The sequence below is a fragment of the Stegostoma tigrinum genome, chromosome 19, assembly GCF_030684315.1.
Source record: "Stegostoma tigrinum isolate sSteTig4 chromosome 19, sSteTig4.hap1, whole genome shotgun sequence".
NCBI lineage: Eukaryota > Metazoa > Chordata > Chondrichthyes > Orectolobiformes > Stegostomatidae > Stegostoma > Stegostoma tigrinum.
This window is the reverse complement of record NC_081372.1, coordinates 47,671,587-47,692,594: the sequence shown is the minus strand read 5'-3', so window position 1 is coordinate 47,692,594 and position 21,008 is coordinate 47,671,587. Positions and strand designations below refer to the sequence as shown.

Sequence of the window (21,008 nt, the reverse complement as noted above, 5' to 3'; positions counted from 1 at the left end):
CTAGGTGTGGTCCTACCAAGGTCCTGTATAACTGCAATAACAATTCCTGCTCTTGTGCTGAAAGAACTGGGATATCTTGTAAAAGTAGCAAAGTTTGTTTTTTGTGCGATTTGTTGCCACGTAATTTCAATAACTTCTGAGGGGTTCCTGCTAAATCCATGGGATGTGCCTTGACTACATTATCTATATGATGTTCTCTGTGAAGTGTTAAACTAGTTTGTGAGTCCATATTTGTTACATGTAAATACTGGACGTTAGAGTAAAAATTTTGTATATATTGCAGATTGTTTTACTTTGTTAGCTTTGTATAGTAAAATGTAGCCTGTTTGTTCAAAACAGTGGACTGTTGTAGCCTCATTCAATTTGTACGATGCTTGGGATTTCTAACCTTGATCAAAAAAATGTTGCAGTCCCTAACTGGATTATAATATGTCAGGCATTGCAATACCATCCTACTACATTCCAGGATCCGTTGAATTTCTGCCTGGGGCTGGCTGCAGCCTCGCCAGCAGCTCCTATTGAGTTCTGGTGCACCTGGGATTGCTTGAGCTGACAGCCATGCAGATCGGCTGGCGCCTGTTCAGTATGGGCGTTCCTCCTACTCAGGGATAGAAGCCCCACTCTTGGGATCCTCCTGCTAAGGTTATGGAGTGGGATTTTTATTTAAGCATATTGGCTGTCAGTTATATTTCCTCCTGGACAGAAAAACAATCCACCACCTCGATCATCCACTATGAGATCCAGCCCAGAAAAGATTAAATTGGCAGCCAAAACAAACCTATTTCGGCCTGGAAACTCTGTGTCATTTATTGGGGTTGGGAGGAGGAGGTTGGCTTGTCGGAGGGGAATTTGTGAGGTCAAAATCAGTGCTGAGTATTCTAATGTTGCATGTCGAGGTCTTGTGCCTATATGTAGTGTGTTGGACCAGGCTGTTTATCGACCAACTTAAACTTGCTACAGGAGGATTCTGCATGTGTTGCTAGAATTTCATCCACCAGTTTATGACCATGAATTGAGCAGCATCAAAAACTGCTGTTTCTGAATTGATAGATAAAGCACATCAAACCTGAGGAAGGGTCATTGGAACCAAAACATTAACTTTGATTTCTCTCCACAGATGCTGCTAGACCTGCTAAGATTTTTCAGTAATGTTCAGTTTTTGTTTCTGATTTCCAGCATCTGCACATCTTTTGTTTTTTATTAAGCCATATTAGTCCCATGTGTTATTTGGATATATTGAACATGTGGCTATATTTCAAGAGACAGTTCTTGGGACAAAAGATGTGTAAAGAAGGCCAGCAGTAGGTCGAGAAAAAATAAGACTTGCGGAAGGCAGCACTGTGAGCCAGGAGGTGCACTTCTGTCCTTCTGGCTCTATGTTCAGCTATTTCTGCTCCTCTTAATGAACGCTAGTTAGGCTGCTGGATGACCAAATATTGTGGACCCAATTTCTTACAGACATTTTACCCTGAGTTTTACTGAATCCCCAGGCCTTTCTGCTAAATATACAGGATAATCTGACCTTCTGCTTTGATCACGATCCAAAAGACAGTTTCTCAGATTAGATCTGACCCAAATACTTTGAGGGTATTGATGCCTGTGATTTCCACAAGTGCAGTCATTTGCAGGATCTGTGAAAGTGGGGCATTGTGGTCCTATCAAACTCAAAACAGCAGAAGTGTACGATAACCAGTGAACAGTGTAATGCTACTCCCATCTAGTGGTCAATATACATATAATCACCGCACTATCCTTTACAAAATGATGGTTGGATTCTCACACATTGATGAATGCTAGCTTCACAAAATCTCACACGGATTGATAGAAAAAAATGCTTTGAAAAGATTTATTTCAGTGTCAATTCACAACTGTGTTAGCATTTCACAAAATAAGAAAAAGATGACTGGGAATCTTCCAAATAGCATCTATCTATCCTGTGGTCACAAGTTCCATATTTTAACAATTCAATGAGTAAAAAACATTTCTCTTGAATTCCTCCCATGCTTTAGATTCCAAAACAAATGGAAATATTTTCCAAAGGTCTGTCCTAACAAACTCTTGTGTAATTTTAAAGTATCTCCATTGTTATTCCACATCAAACTCCTATCTAAAGTAAACAGCGCAACATATTCAGCCTTTCATGATAGTTATAATCATTCAGTTCTGCTAAAACTTATTTGAATCATTGTTGTCATTTCGCCAATGCCTCTACATCTCTTTTGTAAAATAGAAATGAGAACTACACACGTTAGGGCTGTTGTTGTGAGTGACAACATTTATACACAATGAACAACATGCGGTTGTATTGTCATATATGTCTAAATATAAGAAAACTCATATAGGACCCTCAATATTTCAGACTCATCCTAAGCCTTCTTCGCCCTGTTCCCCAAGTAACTTGATGATAATGGCAGTTGTGGTTACGCACGCTCATTGGTGTAACCTAAGTAACAAATGTTGCTCATCACTAATGCTCTCAGCTAAGATCAATTAATGTTTTGAATAATACTGGTAAAGTTGCTTGCCTGCAATTCTCATTCTGTGCAAATATTTTCTGTGAAAAGGCAATGCTCTAATGTAAATTTAACAAGCTGCCTTCATGTCTGGAAGTTAACTAGGGTCTGAAGTTGACGTTAATATTGAGATGACCTTAATCAAATCTAATCTCCAACATGAAATGTTAACGTTAGCCAAAGCAAGGTGTGATTATGTGGGCCAAATCATATGTGCCACATGCTACTAATAGACTTGAGGTGGGGTTTCTACACTTCTGGATATGGAAGTCCTCAGTTGGAGAGCTGCAAGTCAATCGGAGACACGGGGGGCAGGAGCACTGAGGAGGGTCAAACACTCCCTCCTGCAACCTGCTAACAGGGAAGCCAGCTGGAATAAGCCTTTGACATGGACCTATCCTGCCACCAGTTAAATCCAGGGGGGATGAGGCCCTCACAGGAATAGGTCCCACTGGAATAAACATGTTATCCATGCCTTCAAACCCAGCAGTGGGGAAGCATATCACCCAAGTAGTAATATCTATAGACTCCCCACAGCCTTTCCTGGAATTTTTAGTAACTATAAACAACCTTTACTATCTTTCTAAAGGAATCTTTCATTTCATTAAAATGGACTGTCCTTGCACCGTGGTAATGCTGTAAAGATTCTTCCTTGCTTTCCATTGCACTTTAATCCTCCTACACACAAAACACAGAAAACTGTGGACTAGCAGATAATTAAAAAAAAACATGAAACTAGCTATCTCACTATCAATAGACAGGATTCTCAAATTCCCTGATCACTTCACTGTATCTACCACCTTGAGATTCAAAATCTGTCCTAGCTGAGGTTGAAAGCAGTGAATTAATTTTACTGGTGACAGACATCGCATCTAAATTGATTTAGCTGAGGAGCTAATGAGTTTGGGGTAAGTTCACATTGATTTGTTTACTCAGCTCGTTACATTTTTTATTACCTCTGAACTGTGGCGCTTGCTTGAGGTCAGAGCTTTATCACAGTTTTCTGGATACAAGGAATATTTAGAAGAGGTTCTTGCTTATAACCATTTAAGGGAAAAATCAGACACTAGGATGCTCCTTGCAGTAACTATGGCAGAAGCTAAAACATTGTCAAATATGATTAAGGCACTCGATCTCAAGGATCAGATTCTGTCTTGTGAATATCATTTCTTAAATCTGTATTTTTGTGATTTTTTTTCAGAATGTGTGAGAACACACACTGAATGGACAATTATCTTTAGCGTATGCATATACAGCAAATGCAAAAAAAAATTGTAGATTTTGTGGATAAGTAGATACAGCTGATCAGGTAGCTTCTAGGATACACAGTGATTCCTGTGACTGGAGATTTGGGTGGGCAAAGTACATTCTGCAGAGTGAAGGTTAAACAATGGTAGCATAGGAATGGATTGGGACGGTGGAATTCAGCTTAATTACCCTTGAAAGAGAAGACAACAATGCTTCTTGTGACCCCAGGGTGTCCCAAATTACTTCACAGTTAATTGAGCACTTCCAAAATGTAGCAACTGTGCAACGCAGCCCGCAATCCGATAAAGTCATGTTAGGCAAGCGACAAATATTGGACAGGACACCAGAGACAGACTCTTCTGCTTTTCTTTGAAATATGGTCTTACTGCAATGTTGGAGGGCAAACAGCATCTTAGATTGATGTTTTATTTGAAAGACAGCATTTACAGCAGTTCTGCATTCTGTCAATACTGCAATGAATTGTCAACCAATGTTTATTCATTTTGTTTTGTGTTTGAAGTCTTTGGAATATGAAATTAAGACAGTTGCACAAAGAAAACGTAAGTGGATAGGGTAGAGATTGTGATGAGTTATATATTACAAAAATTGAGGAGGAAATGGTAATTGTGGTGCCATTATAATTCCCTCACACTACAGTTTCTATACAGTGTGCGGAATTAATAATATTCTTTGGTAACGCATTCTGTTCATTGTTTTTGTCTAATAGTGAATGTTTGTATATGTATAGTTTGTACAAAGGCTATAATCACAGTTAGAAATTATGTCATATAAATATCAACATATAAATTCTTAACACATTTGTATGACACTTTTAATTAATTGAGACTACAATTGCATTTAAAACAGATCAGTTCCATTAAACTAATACAAAGAAATGCTTTTTTTTTCAGTTTGTCCACAGGATGTGGGTGTCATTGTCAAGACCAGCATTTGTTGCCTACACCCAATTGACAGGAGAGCAATTAAAAATAAGTCATGTTGATTTAGGCCTGGAACCACATGTAGGCCAGACTAGATAAGGATAGCAAATTTTGCTCTCGATCTTGTGTTTGCAGCAACTGACACATTTGTACTAACCTTTTTTTAGTATACTATTCCAGATTTTACTGAATTCAAATTTAGCTATCTGCTATAATGACATTTGAACCAATATCCCCAAAACATCTAGCTCAGTGATATTACCGCAGTGCTTCTGCCTCCTCACACATTCCCCCACTACCCTCACAGTTGTGACAGTATTACTCACACAGTCCTTTCCAAGGTCTATACTTTAAAAACAATGAACTGCTGCAGATTTGGACACATACCTGTAGTCCTCATCCAGTGCAGTTCAATGTAGAGGAACCATTTTTGAATGGTTTGCAGACAGGTGATATAGAAATGTCATTTTTTTTCCCCTTAGAACTGTGCAAATGCCTTCAGCAGTCGGCATGTCAAGATTTGAAGAGCTATGGAGGTGGACATTGCTAACCTAGAATTTCTCTGATAAAACATTTGTTTTTAAATAATAATGTGGTAACTAACTGAACAAACCTGAACCCAAGTTGAAAGGGAAACATTTGTGATGCTGGTTTTATAGAAATATTTCTTCATTACAACAACTAATGAACAAATTAAATTTGCTGTCAAAACTAAAATAATAAAACCTAATATGAATTATTTGAGGCAAATAAAGTTGGATTAAAACAATGCTCTACGGGGCTGTGAAAAGTCAATCATGACAGGTACGACCCTGTTATTGTTAAAAGAAAAGCATTCAGACTGCATTTGGAATCTTGCGAGCAGTTTTGGGCCCTGTTTCTAAGGAAGGATGTGCTGACATTGGTGGGGAACTTACAAGAATGATCCAGGGATGCAGTGTTTGTCATCTAAAGAGCAGTTGAAGACTCTAGATCTGTGCTTGATAGAGTTTAGAAGGATGAGGGGGGATCTGATTGCAACCTACAGAATACTGAGAGGCATAAATAGAATGGACTTGGAGAAGATTTTTCCACTAATAGAAGAAATTAAGCCTGGAGGGCACATCCTCAGAATGAAGGGATGACCCTTTAGAACTGAGATGAGGAGGCATTTCTTCAACCAGAACCTGACTAATCTGTGGGACTCATTGCCACAGAAGGTTGCAGAGGTCAAGTCATTAAGTGTATTTAAAATAGAGATTAAATATGTTCTTGATTAGTTAAGGGGATCGAGGGTTATTGGGAGAAAGCAAGTGAATGAGAAATTTATCAACCATGATTGAATGGTGGAGCAAATTTGATGGGCCAAATAGCCTAATTCTGCTCCTATATTTTATGGTCTTATTTTATTTTTCATTCATTTCTTTTTTCTAAATCATTTAACCAGCCATGTCTTGTCTTTTGAATTCTGTCTAGGCTGTGAAGGTAGTTGGAAGCAATATCTCTCACAAACTGCGATTGTCCACCATAAAAACCTCAGATGAAGGCACTTATGAATGCAGAGTGACTGATTACAGTGAGGGCAAACCCAGACATCACAAAGTGAAAGCTTATCTGAGGGTCAAGCCTGTGCAGGATCATGAGATGCTGGTACATGAAGCTGCTGCACACATGCAGGACACCAAGGTGCTGGGAAGTGATATGAAGGCTCACACGAATCACATTGCTAAATCCTCGTCTTTTTCCAACAGCCCTAAATCTATCCAAATCATGAATGAACAAGCCCTGGATACTGACTGTGAACAGAATGATCTGTCTCTTGATGCTGATCGTATCCACTGTGTTTAATAGAATGAGCTGTCATGGAGAGTCAAGTGTTTGTAAATTGTATAGAAGGAGTGCATGACCAGCTTCTTTGTGGGAGTATTTTGGCAAAGAATATCTCTAAAACTATTATTTAAAGGGGGTAATCAGCTTTTTGACCATTTTTGTTACTTGTTATACTTCATGTTTATTGGAAGTGAAACATTAATTTCATTACATTTTCATTCATGTTCAGTAATATACTAACAGTATCTCTTATTTACTTAATAATCCAATAGAAGCAAGCTCACATCTGTCTTTTATCAAAAAGATACAATGACAGCTTTACATCGAACAGAATAATGACACAGATGACTTTAATCTTTAAATATAATAAACATCAATTTCAACATCAGTGGAAAGATGTTTCATCCTCACTTTCTTTTCAACTAACAGTTGACCCCTTGTCTCAACCTAGGTTTCCAAACTCAATCCAGTTTTTAACAATTCCAAAACTTTTATAGTTGATGATTATAGCCCCATGTTACCTGATAAATCTCAACCTTATGTTTGGCTAACCATTCTAATCCCATTAGAATGACTCCAATATTGTGATTTAATATTAATTATATTATAGGTCTCAAGACTCATTTTATCAAATAATACCACCACTTTTTAAACCTCAGCTTCATTCTCGTAAAGTCTCTTAATTCCATCTCATGCAACCGTCACAACCCTTATTCTCCTGAGTTTCTATTCTGCCTTTTCTTCACATCCACCATCACATGTAATAATCCAAACTTGTTACCACATTTTCTAATCTCATCTAAAGAGCCCAACACCATTTGCTTAGTATCCTCAACTTGTTCCCACCTAACAACCCCAATCCCATTTTTATCTAACAGTTCTATTAATGTACATTTAATTATCCAATTGTCCATAGTTCTGTGACATCTCAGGTGAATTCTACAATCATGCGTTATCTCATATAACAACCCCAACCACACACTATGAAAAGTTCCAATCTCCTTTTACCTAAGTATCAGTGGCACTTTGGTTAGCATTGCTGCCTCTCAGTGCCAGGGATGTAAGTTTGATTCCAGCCTTGGGCGATTGTACGTATGGATCTTGCACATTCTCTCTGTGTCTGTGTGGTTTTCCTCCCAAAGTCCAAAGATGTGCAGGTTAGGTGGATTGGCCACGCTAAATTGCCAGTAGTGTCCAGGATGTGCAGGCCAGGTGGATTAGCCATGGTATTAACAGGGATGGGATGGGTTTGGGTGGAATGCTTCTCTGAGGGTTGGTATGGACTCAATGAGCCGAATGGCCTGCATCCATACAGTAAGGTGTCTGTCTATCTGTTTGACTTCTTCTTTATTCTCAAAAAGCAACTTTAACCCATTTCATTTTAACCACAATCTTATAATACCCCATCACAATATAATCAATAAACAGTACTCAACCTTCCCTGACTCAATCTTTTTAACTCATTAAAAATTATTTCATCCTCATCAAGAAGTTTCCCTTGAATATTGCGATCTCATCTGACAAACCATACACCTAGGCTAACAAACGTTGATTCCCTAATGGTCTATAATAACCAAGTATCTTGAATACAAAGCCCTACCTGGAGATACAGCTTGCAGAAATATTAGTGCAACATTAATACACTGTTAAAGAATTTTAAAAATGAGACCATCATTGAATACCAGGAAAACGTTTAAATCAATAAACATAATACTATCCTTTTGTTTCTTTTTTCTATATCAATAACTAGGAGTAGTCAGCAACTGAAATATAAACATGCCATGCATTGCTAGTGTCTACATAAAGAGGGGTGGAATTGCAATGAAAAAGAATTTCTTTTGCTCTCCCTGACTAGTTAATTATTGTGATAAAATACCTGTGTCTAGCAATGGTTTATGGGCTACATCAAATATTTACCAGGAATGTTAGATCATCTGACTTGATGGTGTCCTTCAATACTGCATAGGTTGACCAGGTCTCATTATTTTGATAATTCACCTGAAGGAACATATCTGGTACCATGCAATAGAATGTTTTGCTGTAAATAGAGCTGTTTTGTGATTTTCTCTATTAACCCTTTTTTTCAATTTAGTTGTGCCACTTTGAAATATTTGTGTAAGAAATCTAAAGTAACATTGTTTTATCTGCAAGTATTTTTAAATTGTATATGGTCAAACATCATTAAATCAATTAAAAAGAGCAGAACTTAGGCACTGAAAATAGCATAATATATTTTAGATTGTGCCAATCATCAGGATCGATTTTCCGTGACAGGGCCAACGAGAACTGGTTTTGTCTTTTAGCAATTAAAGTAATATATCCATAATGCCTCCAGATATACAATGCCCTTGTTATATTGGAATATAATCACTATGTGTTGACAAACCTGCAATGGTACCTGTTAGCCTGTCAAAAATATGGACTGAACAGCTTCTAGCCCTGTACTTTCATTACCAGTAAATTACCATGTAAAGTACTGACATGTATTACAAATTGTGCCACTTCATACTTCGGAACCCATTTAATGAGCAGTGAAGTGGGATGATGCTGCAGGCTTTAAAGCCCATTTAATGGGTCATTCAAATAGTCCATTCAAACTGTGCACAGCTGCCAGTCTATATGGCTGAAAAAAGACAGAAAATGCTGGAAATACTCAGCAGGTTTGGCAGCACATGAAGCATTTTGCTTCTGTACATCTGAAAACTATTTCTGTGAGAAAGGAAAAAAAATCCAGAAAGGAATGGGTCATTGCACACAAATCATATTTAAGTATTTCTTTAGTGATAAAGTAGCTATGGAAACATTCAGAGCCACCTTTGCAGCAGCTTTTAATTACTGGATTTTACTTTGGCTATTTGTAGCAGAGTATCTCTGTAAATGATTTTGCTGAATGTGATTAATAAACACAAAAATATGGATATTGTCTTGTCAGGTTTGTTTTCTTTTTATGAATGTTTTTAATGGTACAGAAATGTTGTAACTTTCATGAACTGGGAGAAATCCTGCAGTACGTGCTGAGAACTTGCTTGCATCTGTTTTCAATCAACCTGTTCACAAATGTTATGACACACCTCTTAAGCAAGTAGGTCTTGAACCCAGGGCTCCAGGCTCAGAGGTAGGAGCACTGCTTCTATGCCACAATAACCCTTAAACAGCTAGATATTTATTTGCTTTATTTCAAACTTTATAAGCAGAAGTGCTTTCACATACAATAGAATTGCTTTATTCCTATTATCAAATCACCCACGTACTTTTCATCTATTGTCATTCATCAATAATCGCCCATGTTTCCAATTAATCAAATCATGTTCAATGCCCGGCAATGACAATACAGACCACCAAAGGTAAAGAACCAGTCTTTTTTTTTGCTTGGAAGTGGTATCACACACAGGCAAACAGCTTTTGCCACAAGTAAATCACTTGTGGCAATTTTCATCTATTAAACACCACTGTTAAATCACCTGGGATTCCAGTTGTTCAATTTATAAGCCGAGCCCATTAAGGAAAATGTATTAACGCCAAGGGTGAGGGTAGGAAAAGATGGAGTGAGCAAATCTTTTCATAAAATTATGGAATTAATAAGCACAACATTGATTCTTTCTCTGTAAAAACAGAAACAATTCTAAACACTAAGGAACCAAGACACACTGTAAGATAATTTTCACAAAGATTGTGCTCCCTATATTGAGGTCACTAGGCTGAATGTACATTCCTGAACTGATGTTGGGGAATCTTCTATTTAGATCTTTTACCTACAAATGTTGAATAAGAGCTAGCTGAAAACTCTCAGAATGAACTTGCATGTGTGTGTGTGTGTGTGTGTGTGTGTGTCTGTGTGAGATGGCCTGCCTGACATCTTGGGTACCTTGCTTAGAAAACTTCAGATGATTAACATGGGCTAAACTATCAATCCTTACAAATAAAATGAGCTAATATGCTTGAGACAGGAGGCAATAAACAAGAGGCAGACAAATTCTTCAGGTAAAAGATGGAACAAAAGGAAGATCAGGAGAAGAGTTCCCTAACAATTCAGTTCAAGAGTAGAATACTACCATCACACGCTACAGCAATCACCATCTATACCAAGCATCTGTTGATCTTTTGGGATCAGTGAACCACACAGCTCTCATGAGTTGTATACTTTTCTGGGCTATTTAGCTCATACATCACATAAAACTTTGCCTCATAATAAACTATCTCAAAACTACTTGTGAAAACTCAACTGACTAAACTCAGCTGTGGCTCCTAAACTCAAATCTTAAAGTGATCCAGTTAAGTCAATATTCTTAAAACAAACATAGGATCAGGAGTAGACCATTCAGCCCATCAACCTTGCTTTACTATTTAATATGATCAAAACACTTCAATGACTTGTACTCATACAATCCCTATAACTGTTTACATCATTGGTGATCAGAAGTCTATCAAGCTCTACTTAAAATATATTCAAAGACTGAGCCTCCATAAAACTCTGGGATAGAGAGTTCCAAAGCTTCACAACACTCTGAGTAGAGAAATCTTTCCTCTTCTTGGCCCTAAATGGCAACACCCTTAGTTTTACATTGTGCTCCCTGATTGTAGACTCCCCTGCCAGGAGAAACTGTTTACCTATATCTACCCTGTGTATCCCTTTTAAATATTTTGTAGGTTTTGGTGAGATCCCCTGTCATTTATTGAAGCTGTAGAGAATACAGGCTCAGTTGTCCAATCTGTCTTCACATGACACCATCTGTGGCAACAATATCCTTCCTGAGGTAAGGAGACCAAAACTGCACATAATAATCCAGGTCAATGTTCCCTCTAAGCTGTGTGCTGTGTGCATGCACAGCCACTTCAATGTCCTATGCCTAGCGATCAGTGTTCTGGTTCTAGCAGTCGCAGTCATGTGCAGTCCAAGAAGGCTGACACCGCTAAGAAATTTGGAGGGAAAGCTGCTCCAGATGCAGTCTAAGCAAGCACCTACACAAATAAGCAAGATTTCACTACTCTTGATATTTACATGCTTCACACCTCACAGTTACACTTTCAAACTCTTAATATTTAAGAAATACTCTGCACATTTGTCTCCCTTTAATTTCCCTTTAATTTCTCCAGATATTGGACAAAAGTCTGAGGTCTGTGCACAGCAGCAGCTAGAGAAACCAGAAGGGAATGTTGCAGCATGTGTGGACCCTCGAAGTGACTGCTCCATATTTATACCAAATGTACTAACATAAAGGTTAGAACTAAAATTGAATTGGATTTGGAGAATCTATAAAATGTTTTATTTGTGATCAGAGATAATGGGAACTGCAGATGCTGGAGAATCCAAGATAACAAAGTATGGGGCTGGATGAACACAGCAGGCCAAGCAGCATCTTAGGAGCACAAAAGCTGACGTTTCAGGCCTAGATCCTTCTAGGGTGTAGAAGGGTCCAGGCCCGAAACGTCAGCTTTTGTGCCCCTAAGATTCTGCTTGGCCTGTTGTGTTCATCCAGCCCCACGCTTTGTTATCTATAAAATGTTTTATGCCTAGATTGCCCATTTTTTTTCACTCACTTGTGGACATCTCTGGCTATGCTAGCAGTTATTGGTCATCCCTAAATGTCCAGTGGGCAGTTAAGAGTCAACCACCTTGCTGTAGGTCTGGAGTCACATATAGACCAGACCAGGCAAAGGTGGCAGATTTCCTTCCCTGAAGGATATTAGTGACCCAGATAGGGTTTTCCTGACAATTGACAATGATCATCATTATGCCCTTAATTCCAGCCTCTTTTATGAAATTTAAATTCTACCATCTGCCATTGTGGAATTTGAACCCAGGTCGCCAGAACATCTGGATCAATCATCTAGCAATAATACCACTAAGCCATTGCTTCTCCCTAATCCCCAACACCCACTCTAAACAATTGTTTTGTTGTGGCTAATGTAAGTCTGTTCATTTAAGCCCATGAGAAACAATTGTAAACAATCTGCCCATCCTTCTCTACTCTTTTAAAATAAACTTAAAATTGGGTTAAATAACTCCTGTTGGGGCACTGTAACAAAATACAAACTAACGATGAACAGAAACTTATATAAGGTGAATGGAAACTTATCATGTGAATATAACATCATCTGAAGTGATGATGTATCCTAGTCCCAGTGGAATCCTCCGGTCTCTGAAGGTATGTCTTGTGCCAATGAATGCCACATAAGTCCCTCTCCACAGGCTTACAAGCACAGACATAAATGGAGAAGAAGGGCAGACAGTCAGGTACAATGACTCCTTCCATGGCCCACTGTCTGGACCTGTTAATGACCACCATGGCCAGGTGCAGCAGCAGAGGCACGAGGAGGCTCTCTGAACTGCCTGCCTCTCTCCCCATATGGGGGTGCCTTTAGATCAGAAGCACGGGGATGAAGCGGCAGCAGAAGTTGAGGAGGAGTCCCTTTAGAAGATGAAAGAGGGACTGCTAATGAAACTCATCAACATAAATATGGAAAATAAATTTCTTTAGGTCACAAAATCTACATGTGGCCTAGCACCAAGTGTATGCATTTTTTATCAAACTTCACAAACATGGCACACCTCTGGAGCAGCTGGGTCTTTAATCTGGGCTAGTCAAAGGTACACACACTGCCATGACACACAAGAGCCCTAATGCATCGCACTCTGCTCCAATACATACCGTTTATTGCTGATGATTCATTGATTAATCCGCCATGGAAAATCCTGTGTGTGTATAACACACTAATCACTATTTTATTAACATATCCAAAATAGGTTATTATGCATGGAAATGTAGCTAACCAGTAAAGCATTATAACACAAAATGTAATACTTGAAACTTTGATGATATGAACAGTCATGAAGTTTCCAGGATTGAATTACAGCATCAAAATCCTGGTTGTTATGGTATAAATAGGATAGGTCATAATTTGGGTTAATTCTCTGTTTTGGTATACTTAGCAGGCAGCCTTTTCAAAGGAAGCACAGATTACAAACAGCGCTAAAACCATTTGATCCAATTTTCTGACCTCTTTGCCCCTAAAGTACAATTCCTTGTGGGAATTAGAATCAGTAAATTTATTCAAAGAGTATAGTGGAAGCTTGGGACTGAATAATTGAGAGGAATCTGTGAGTTAATTACTTATGGATTTAAAAATTCAGGATTAGTAGTCATGTGTAACACATCTAATTTTGGTTGTGAAGATGAACTCTTTTGGACTGAGTTTGTCTCAGAGATTTGGCTGTGATTCTTGTTTAACTTCAGTAAGGGATTTAATATTTGGCAGAATTCATGTGAAACAAAACTGCAGAAAATCACTCTGATCACCATCTTGAGGAGCAGCACCATAAAACTATGATGCAGTTTTTGTCTCTCTGGAAATGTATAGGCAGTTAAGAAGCACTTCTACACAATGACTGGTAGATATTTGGAACTCTCTTCCACAAATGGCAGTGCATGCTGAGTCAGTTGTTAATTTTAAATGTGAAATAGATACATTTTTGTTAAGCAAAGCTATTAAGGGATATGGACCAAAGGCAGAGATAGGCCCCAGATCAGCCACAATCTCATTGAATAGGCTTGATGGGCTGAATGGCTTCCCCCTGGTCCTATGTTAAACTTTGCCCAAGTTGTGTGTCTGCCTCAAGATAGTCTCTTTTTGCTTCTTTCCAATTTGGCCTTAGATTTTGACTTGTGCTAAAAACAAACATTGCAGCCACAAGTGGAATAGATAGTGTTGATCTTGTCTCTGTGTCCTAGCATTTAGAGTTTACATCCTATTCCTAATATCTGACTTAGGCTGACATTTCAGCGCAGTCCAGAAAAACTGTTGCATGGTTGGACAGGCTAGTTGCTGGACCTGAGTTTTCCTTTTGCAGCCCAAAGGTATCAATGTGAATTTCACAAGCTTCAAAATCTCCCCACCCCCCAGTGCATCCCAAAACCAGCCCAGCTCATCCCCGTCTCCCTAATCTGTTCTTCCTCTCAGCTATCCCCTCCTCCCACCTCAAGCCGCAACTCCATTTCCTACCTACTCACCTCATCCTGTCCCCTTGACCTGTCTGTCCTCCCTGGACTGACGTATCCCCTCCCTATCTCCCCATCATTACTCGCCTCTACAGGGTCCATCCCCGCCCCTTTAACTTGTCTGTCTCCCACTCCGCCTATCTTCTCCTCTATCGATCTTCGATCCGCCTCCCCCTCTCTCCTTATTTATTTCAGAACCCTCTCCCATCCCCCTTTTCTGATGAAGGGTCTAGGCCCGAAACGTCAGCTTTTGTGCTCCTAAGATGCTGCTTGGCCTGCTGTGTTCATCCAGCCTCACATTTTATTATCTTGGATTCTCCAGCATCTGCAGTTCCCATTATCTCTGATACAATCTCAGAGGCTGGCAAGTAAGGCAAACTGAATGAGTGCTTAGAAATGAAGATAAGAATCATAAGGTGCATTCTTAGATGTGTGTGTAGGTGTCTCTGTGCTCCGAAGCGAAGTCCTGAAGCCTGAGATGGTTTGTGAGTTAGTCTGAAGGCAACATGATGATGTAGTGAGGTTCCTGGTTTACCATTGTTGAGTTGCTCAGACAAAATGTGCATCAGACAAAGTATGGAGGAGGACAACGTACATGAATCAGGCAGGGATGAAAATGAAGACAGAGTTGGGTGATGCCAGGAGAAACAAGTGGTGAGCTGTGCCATCGGGTAAGTGCTCTGACTTTCAAGTCAGGAAATTGGTGCTGCCTAGATTCTCTGGGAAAGTGAAGAATTGGGAATTATGCAGCAGAAATGAGTCAAATTGGGCATAATAATGAGATGCAAATGCAAGGAAACAAGGCCAATACCACATTGGCAAGATTCTGAATTTGCCACTTAGAACTTATAGGGAAAACTGGAGATGCTTTACTTGGATAACAAGGTGTAGAGCTGGATGAACACAGCAAGCCAAGCAACAGCAGAGGAGCAGGAAAGCTGACGTTTCGGGTCTAGGACTTTCTTCAGAATGCTTTACTCAATTCATTTTCTCACATTTCTCACCATTCCCTGCACCATTTAAGGAAGTAGAAAATTCCATCCTTGTAATTTTAATTTAAGGCTCTGGTGGATATAACAAATTCCATGATCCTATTTGAAGATCATTACTGTGTTGGCCAACATTCAACCAACAACGAAACAAACTAAATGTACATTTATCTCATAAATTCCTGCTGTGCAAATTTCGTCTTTCATGTTTCTTTGCATGAAAACGATGAGAATCCTTCAAAGTTAATTGGCTACACATGCTTTGACACGGCCTGGGGATATGAAAGATGCGATTCAAATTGTTTCCTTTTTCTGCTTTGTGGTGCTTGGAACTCAGATTTAATAGAAAGAAGTTGCAATAATGCAATACCTCAGGACAACACAAAGCACTTCGCAACCAATTAAGGGATCTTGAAATGTAGTCACTGCTGTAATGGGAACATAGCAGACAATTTGTGACATCAAGGTCTCATGAACAGTAATAAGATAAATGACCAGCTAATCTATTCTAAGCAGGCAGCATCTGTGGAGAGAAAAACAAAGTTAACAGCTCAGGTTTGCAATTGTTTCAGGACAGTCAAGTCAATGGTAATATGATAGATTCTAGAGAAGCTTGAGTCTGTTGGGACTTCTATGTTTCTCTGAAGAATACTTTGTGCGTGCAATGAATTTATAGTTGACACAATGGTCTGGATTTTCCAACAACCAGACTGCCATTATTCCACTATAGATGGGAGCTCACCCTGCAGAATCCCCATCAGTGCACACTCTGAAGGAATCACCCACAAAATTGAAAATTCTACTGGGCAATTCCCCTTCACCTGAAACTCTCTGAAAGCCTCCATTCAAATTGGCAAATTCAGAGGGAAGTGAAGTTATTACTCAGGGAATGTTTTGCTATTAAATACATACTTAACCTCTGAGAAACTATCCAACTGACCCCATACTTATCTCACACTCAAACCCTACCACCCCACCATTCTCAACTACCTCTCCGAGTTTCCGGCTAGACCCAGCTGACGCTCCCCAATGTCCATGACTCCTCCACCCTTTCTGGACCTGAGCTGACTATTGCCCTGGACACCCCCAATGGACCCAACACCCACTCTCACCAATCCCTGCCACAAACAGTTTCTCTCATCCACACCAACATACCTGAGATACTGAGATAATGGGAACTGCAGATGCTGGAGAATCCAAGATAATAAAATGTGAGGCTGGATGAACACAGCAGGCCCAGCAGCATCTCAGGAGAACAAAAGCTGACGTTTCGGGCCTAGACCCTTCATCAGAGAGGGGGATGGGGTGAGGGTTCTGGAATAAATAATGAGAGAGGGGGAGGCGGACCGAAGAAGGAGAGAAAAGAAGATAGGTGGAGAGAGTATAGGTGGGGAGGAAGGGAGGGGATAGGTCAGTGCAGGGAAGATGGACAGGTCAAGGAGGTGGGATGAGGTTAGTAGGTAGATGGGGGTGCGGCTTGGGGTGGGAGGAAGGGATGGGTGAGAGGAAGAACAGGTTAGGGAGGCAGAGACAGGTTGGACTGGTTTTGGGATGCAGTGGGTGGAGGGGAAGAGCTGGGCTGGTTGTGTGGTGCAGTGGGGGGAGGGGACGAACTGGGCTGGTTTAGGGATGCAGTTGGGGAAGGGGAGATTTTGAAACTGGTGAAGTCCACATTGATACCATTAGGCTGCAGGGTTCCCAGGCGGAATATGAGTTGCTGTTCCTGCAACCTTCGGGTGGCATCATTGTGGCACTGCAGGAGGCCCATGATGGACATGTCATCTAAAGAATGGGAGGGGGAGTTGAAATGGTTTGCGACTGGGAGGTGCTGTTGTTTGATGCGAACTGAGCGGAGGTGTTCTGCAAAGCGGTCCCCAAGCCTCCGCTTGGTTTCCCCAATGTAGAGGAAGCCACACCGGGTACAGTGGATGCAGTATACCACATTGGCAGATGTGCAGGTGAACCTCTGCTTAATGTGGAATGTCATCTTGGGGCCTGGGATAGGGGTGAGGGAGGAGGTGTGGGGGCAAGTGTAGCATTTCCTGTGGTTGCCGGGGAAGGTGCCGGGTGTGGTGGGGTTGGAAGGGAGTGTGGAGCGAACAAGGGAGTCATGGAGAGAGTGGTCTCTCCGGAAAGCAGACAGGGGTGGGGATGGAAAAATGTCTTGGGTGGTGGGGTCGGATTGTAGATGGCGGAAGTGTCGGAGGATGATGCGTTGTATCCGGAGGTTGGTGGGGTGGTGTGTGAGAACGAGGGGGATCCTCTTAGGGCGGCTGTGGCGGGGGCGGGGTGTGAGGGATGTGTTGCGGGAAATACGGGAGACGCGGTCAAGGGCGTTCTCGACCACTGTGGGGGGAAAGTTGCGGTCCTTGAAGAAGGACCTGAGATACTGTTTCATTGACCTGGCTCCCCTGTTACTTTGCGCCTGATATATCTGAATTCATGTCTATTAACAGCTTTTAATATAGCTTCATAAATCATGTCCATTAATCCATTAATTTGTGGCTATAATATTAAGTGCAGGTTTCCACGTACCAGCAACCCCCAATTCAAACTAATTCAGGACCTCACTACCAAATCAGATTACAACCACTTGAAGTTGCGGTTACATTCCACTTGAAAGTGCACTCATGCATAACGCGCGATATAAACCCCCATTTAACAAGACTGACATTCTATTCAAATATGCAGTCCGGCGTGACACAGGCACTACAGAACTCCCACACCAAAAGCAGTGCTGTTAGATATTAAAATCTAACTGTGAATAGACGCTATTACCAAACCCTTTATCTAAATCCCTCTCCAGCCACAGTGGCTCCTAGTATCATTCAAAGATGATAATTAGATGAGCCCCCTTTCCTTTAAAGCAAAATGTTACTTCCCTGCAGACTTTTCCTGTATATTATGTAACAAGGTACCTGTCACAAGTTTTTATTCAACACGTATATAAGAAAACTTTACCCCACTAATAAAACTAACAAACGCTATGCAGTGTATGTAAGCAACCTTTAACCCACTTATAAAACTAACGGCGCTATGTTCAGAACCGTGTGGCCTTGAATGAACGAATGAATGAAACTGACAGCACTACTACCGCAAAACTGAATGATGATAGCGAATAGGATCGACAGATGGACGTAACCATGAAACTAACTAAACAAGCGATAGTGAACAAAAACCACAGGCAGCCACAACTGATAGGAACCTAGACTTTTACTTGTAAAAAAAACCTTTTGCCAACTTTAAAATTCTAACCTTGAAAATAACAAGGCTAAAACCTTTTGAATTATACAAGGACAAACCAGACAGACACTCTAATCTCGTTAAAAGTCTAACCTTCCTCTAGCATATTCAAGGTTATAAAATTAATGCTTCCATTAAAATACCGAAGACAGAGATGCCACACAAAAACGTCAGCTTTTGTGCTCCTGAGATGCTGCTTGGCCTGCTGTGTTCATCCAGCTTCACACTTTGTTGTCTTGCCACACAAATTCACCGGCTTTTCACCTAATGATAGAACCAACAGCAATTAGACAGCCTATGGATTTCTGTGAAAGGGTTAAATTATTGATTTATTCACTTTAGGCACAGCCAGATTATCAATTTTCATGCCACCATTACCATCAGCATGTCTGCTTCTAATAATATTTCATCAGCATCTTCCTTGTTTGGTAAACACTGTTGGAATGAATTCACTAAGATGTCTAATCTTGGCCTCTGCTGCTGAACATATATATGCCTTTTACAACCCATTCACTATTTACACTCTGATAGAAGATTTTTGAATGAATTTTTTAAGATTGGAATTCTAATCTCTCATTTTCCCTCTGTTTTATCACTTCCTTTCATCTCCATTCTCAGCTTATCACATTTTGCCTGCTTCTCATGTGGCATACACCATTAAGGGGTGGCACAGTGGGTCAGTGGTTAGCACTGCTGCTTCACAATGCCAGGGACCTGGGTTCAATTCCACCCTTGGGTGACTGTCTGTGTAGAATTTGCACATTCTCCCCATGTCAATGTGGGTTTCCCCCAGGTGCTCCGGTTTCTTCCCACAGTCCGAAGACGTGCAGGCTAGGTGGATTGGCCATGCTAAATTGCTTAGTGTTCAGGGATGTTTAGATTAGGTGAGTTATGAGGGATGGGTTAGGTGGGATGCTCTGCAGGGCAGTGTGGAATTGTTGGGCCAAAGGGCCTGTCTCCACACTGTAGGGATTCAATGACAATTCATAAAATAATCATTAACACTCAGCAATAGCCACTAACATTTAGCAAATGTTTAAACCATCACCGATTTTCTGCAACATGGTTTTTGTACAATACCTACTGCTTAACACTCAAGTGTGAGAATGGTAATGGATGCTTAAATTCTGTATAAAAAAAGAGGCTACTTTTGAGCTATGATTTTGGGATTGTTTCACCTTATATCATGTTGCTGTGAATGTGAAATAAAGAGGCTATTTTCGCCACTCACTCACCCAGGTCATCTGGTTCTTTGAACGTGATCTCACACACCCTACCTATTTGGCAATGTGTCACCTTCCCATCAACCACCTTACCCACTTGGCATCCTTGCTGGCACCTTTCACCCTATCCAGCTAACATCCTACTTACCTGGCGTCCTTCCTAGTTGATAGCATACTTGCCAGGTACCTTAACTCCTACTTATCTGATATCTACCTCTGGCACTCAACACCCTACACAAATGGCACTCTATTTATGTGGCACTCTACTCACCTGGCAACTTATCTCCTACCCATCTGGAATCTTACCTATGGCACCCTCTATCTTCTCCTGCTGGCACCTTATCCACTTAGCACTCTACCCACCTGGAACTCTATACCTCCAGCACTCTAACTTCAAACTTGTCTATGTACTTACTGTTTAACAGAAGCTGTCAAAGTGACTTTCAGGACCTTCAGATTTCAGGATATGGCAGCTGACTGTTGTGAAAAGAGGTCACTGGTTTAACTTTGTCTCTTAGTTCTGCACCATAAACGAACTGTCAGACTCGAAGAATGCTACTGCATTTCCAAAGAAGCCTTGATTGCAATCTCCTGTCAGGAATACAGAGCTCTCTTCTTTCACAAGAAAAGGATGGCATGGCAATCTGAGTGAGATGGACACCAACAGAAAGTCCAGCACAATCAGTTCTGAAAAAGACTCGATTTAGACTTGAAATATTAACTTTCTTTTCTGGCTCCTCAGATGATGACAAACGTGCTACATTATTCCAGCACTTTCTGTTTTTACGACACAAATATTATTAGTAGTAGTGTTCAAATTGAGCTGGTCGAGCTTATGTAATTTGTGAAGATGACAGTCATATCTTACACAATACAATACTGTGTTGATGAGCTGAACCTCTGATTGTTTAAAGCTGTGGTTTTCAAGACATTTCATGTACAGAACAATTAGGCAGGGTTTAAGACCATCAAATGTGGACCATCAAATAATCTTACTCCAGCTGCCCTCACTTGCCACCACTAAAGGACCAACTAGACTTAATGG

General features: G+C 40.4%; 1 protein-coding gene across 1 annotated transcript in view; it reads left to right on the top strand.

Annotated features, from left to right (window-relative positions):
- LOC125461420 (V-set and transmembrane domain-containing protein 2-like protein) overlaps positions 1-9,431 on the top strand; it is an 88,437-nt gene extending 79,006 nt beyond the window's left edge. The window contains exon 4 of the mRNA XM_048550175.2: positions 6,158-9,431. Within this exon, the coding sequence (XP_048406132.1) occupies positions 6,158-6,529 (372 nt within the window). The 3' untranslated portion in view covers positions 6,530-9,431. The remainder of the gene's footprint in view (positions 1-6,157) is intronic.
- The last annotated feature ends 11,577 nt before the right edge of the window (positions 9,432-21,008 follow it).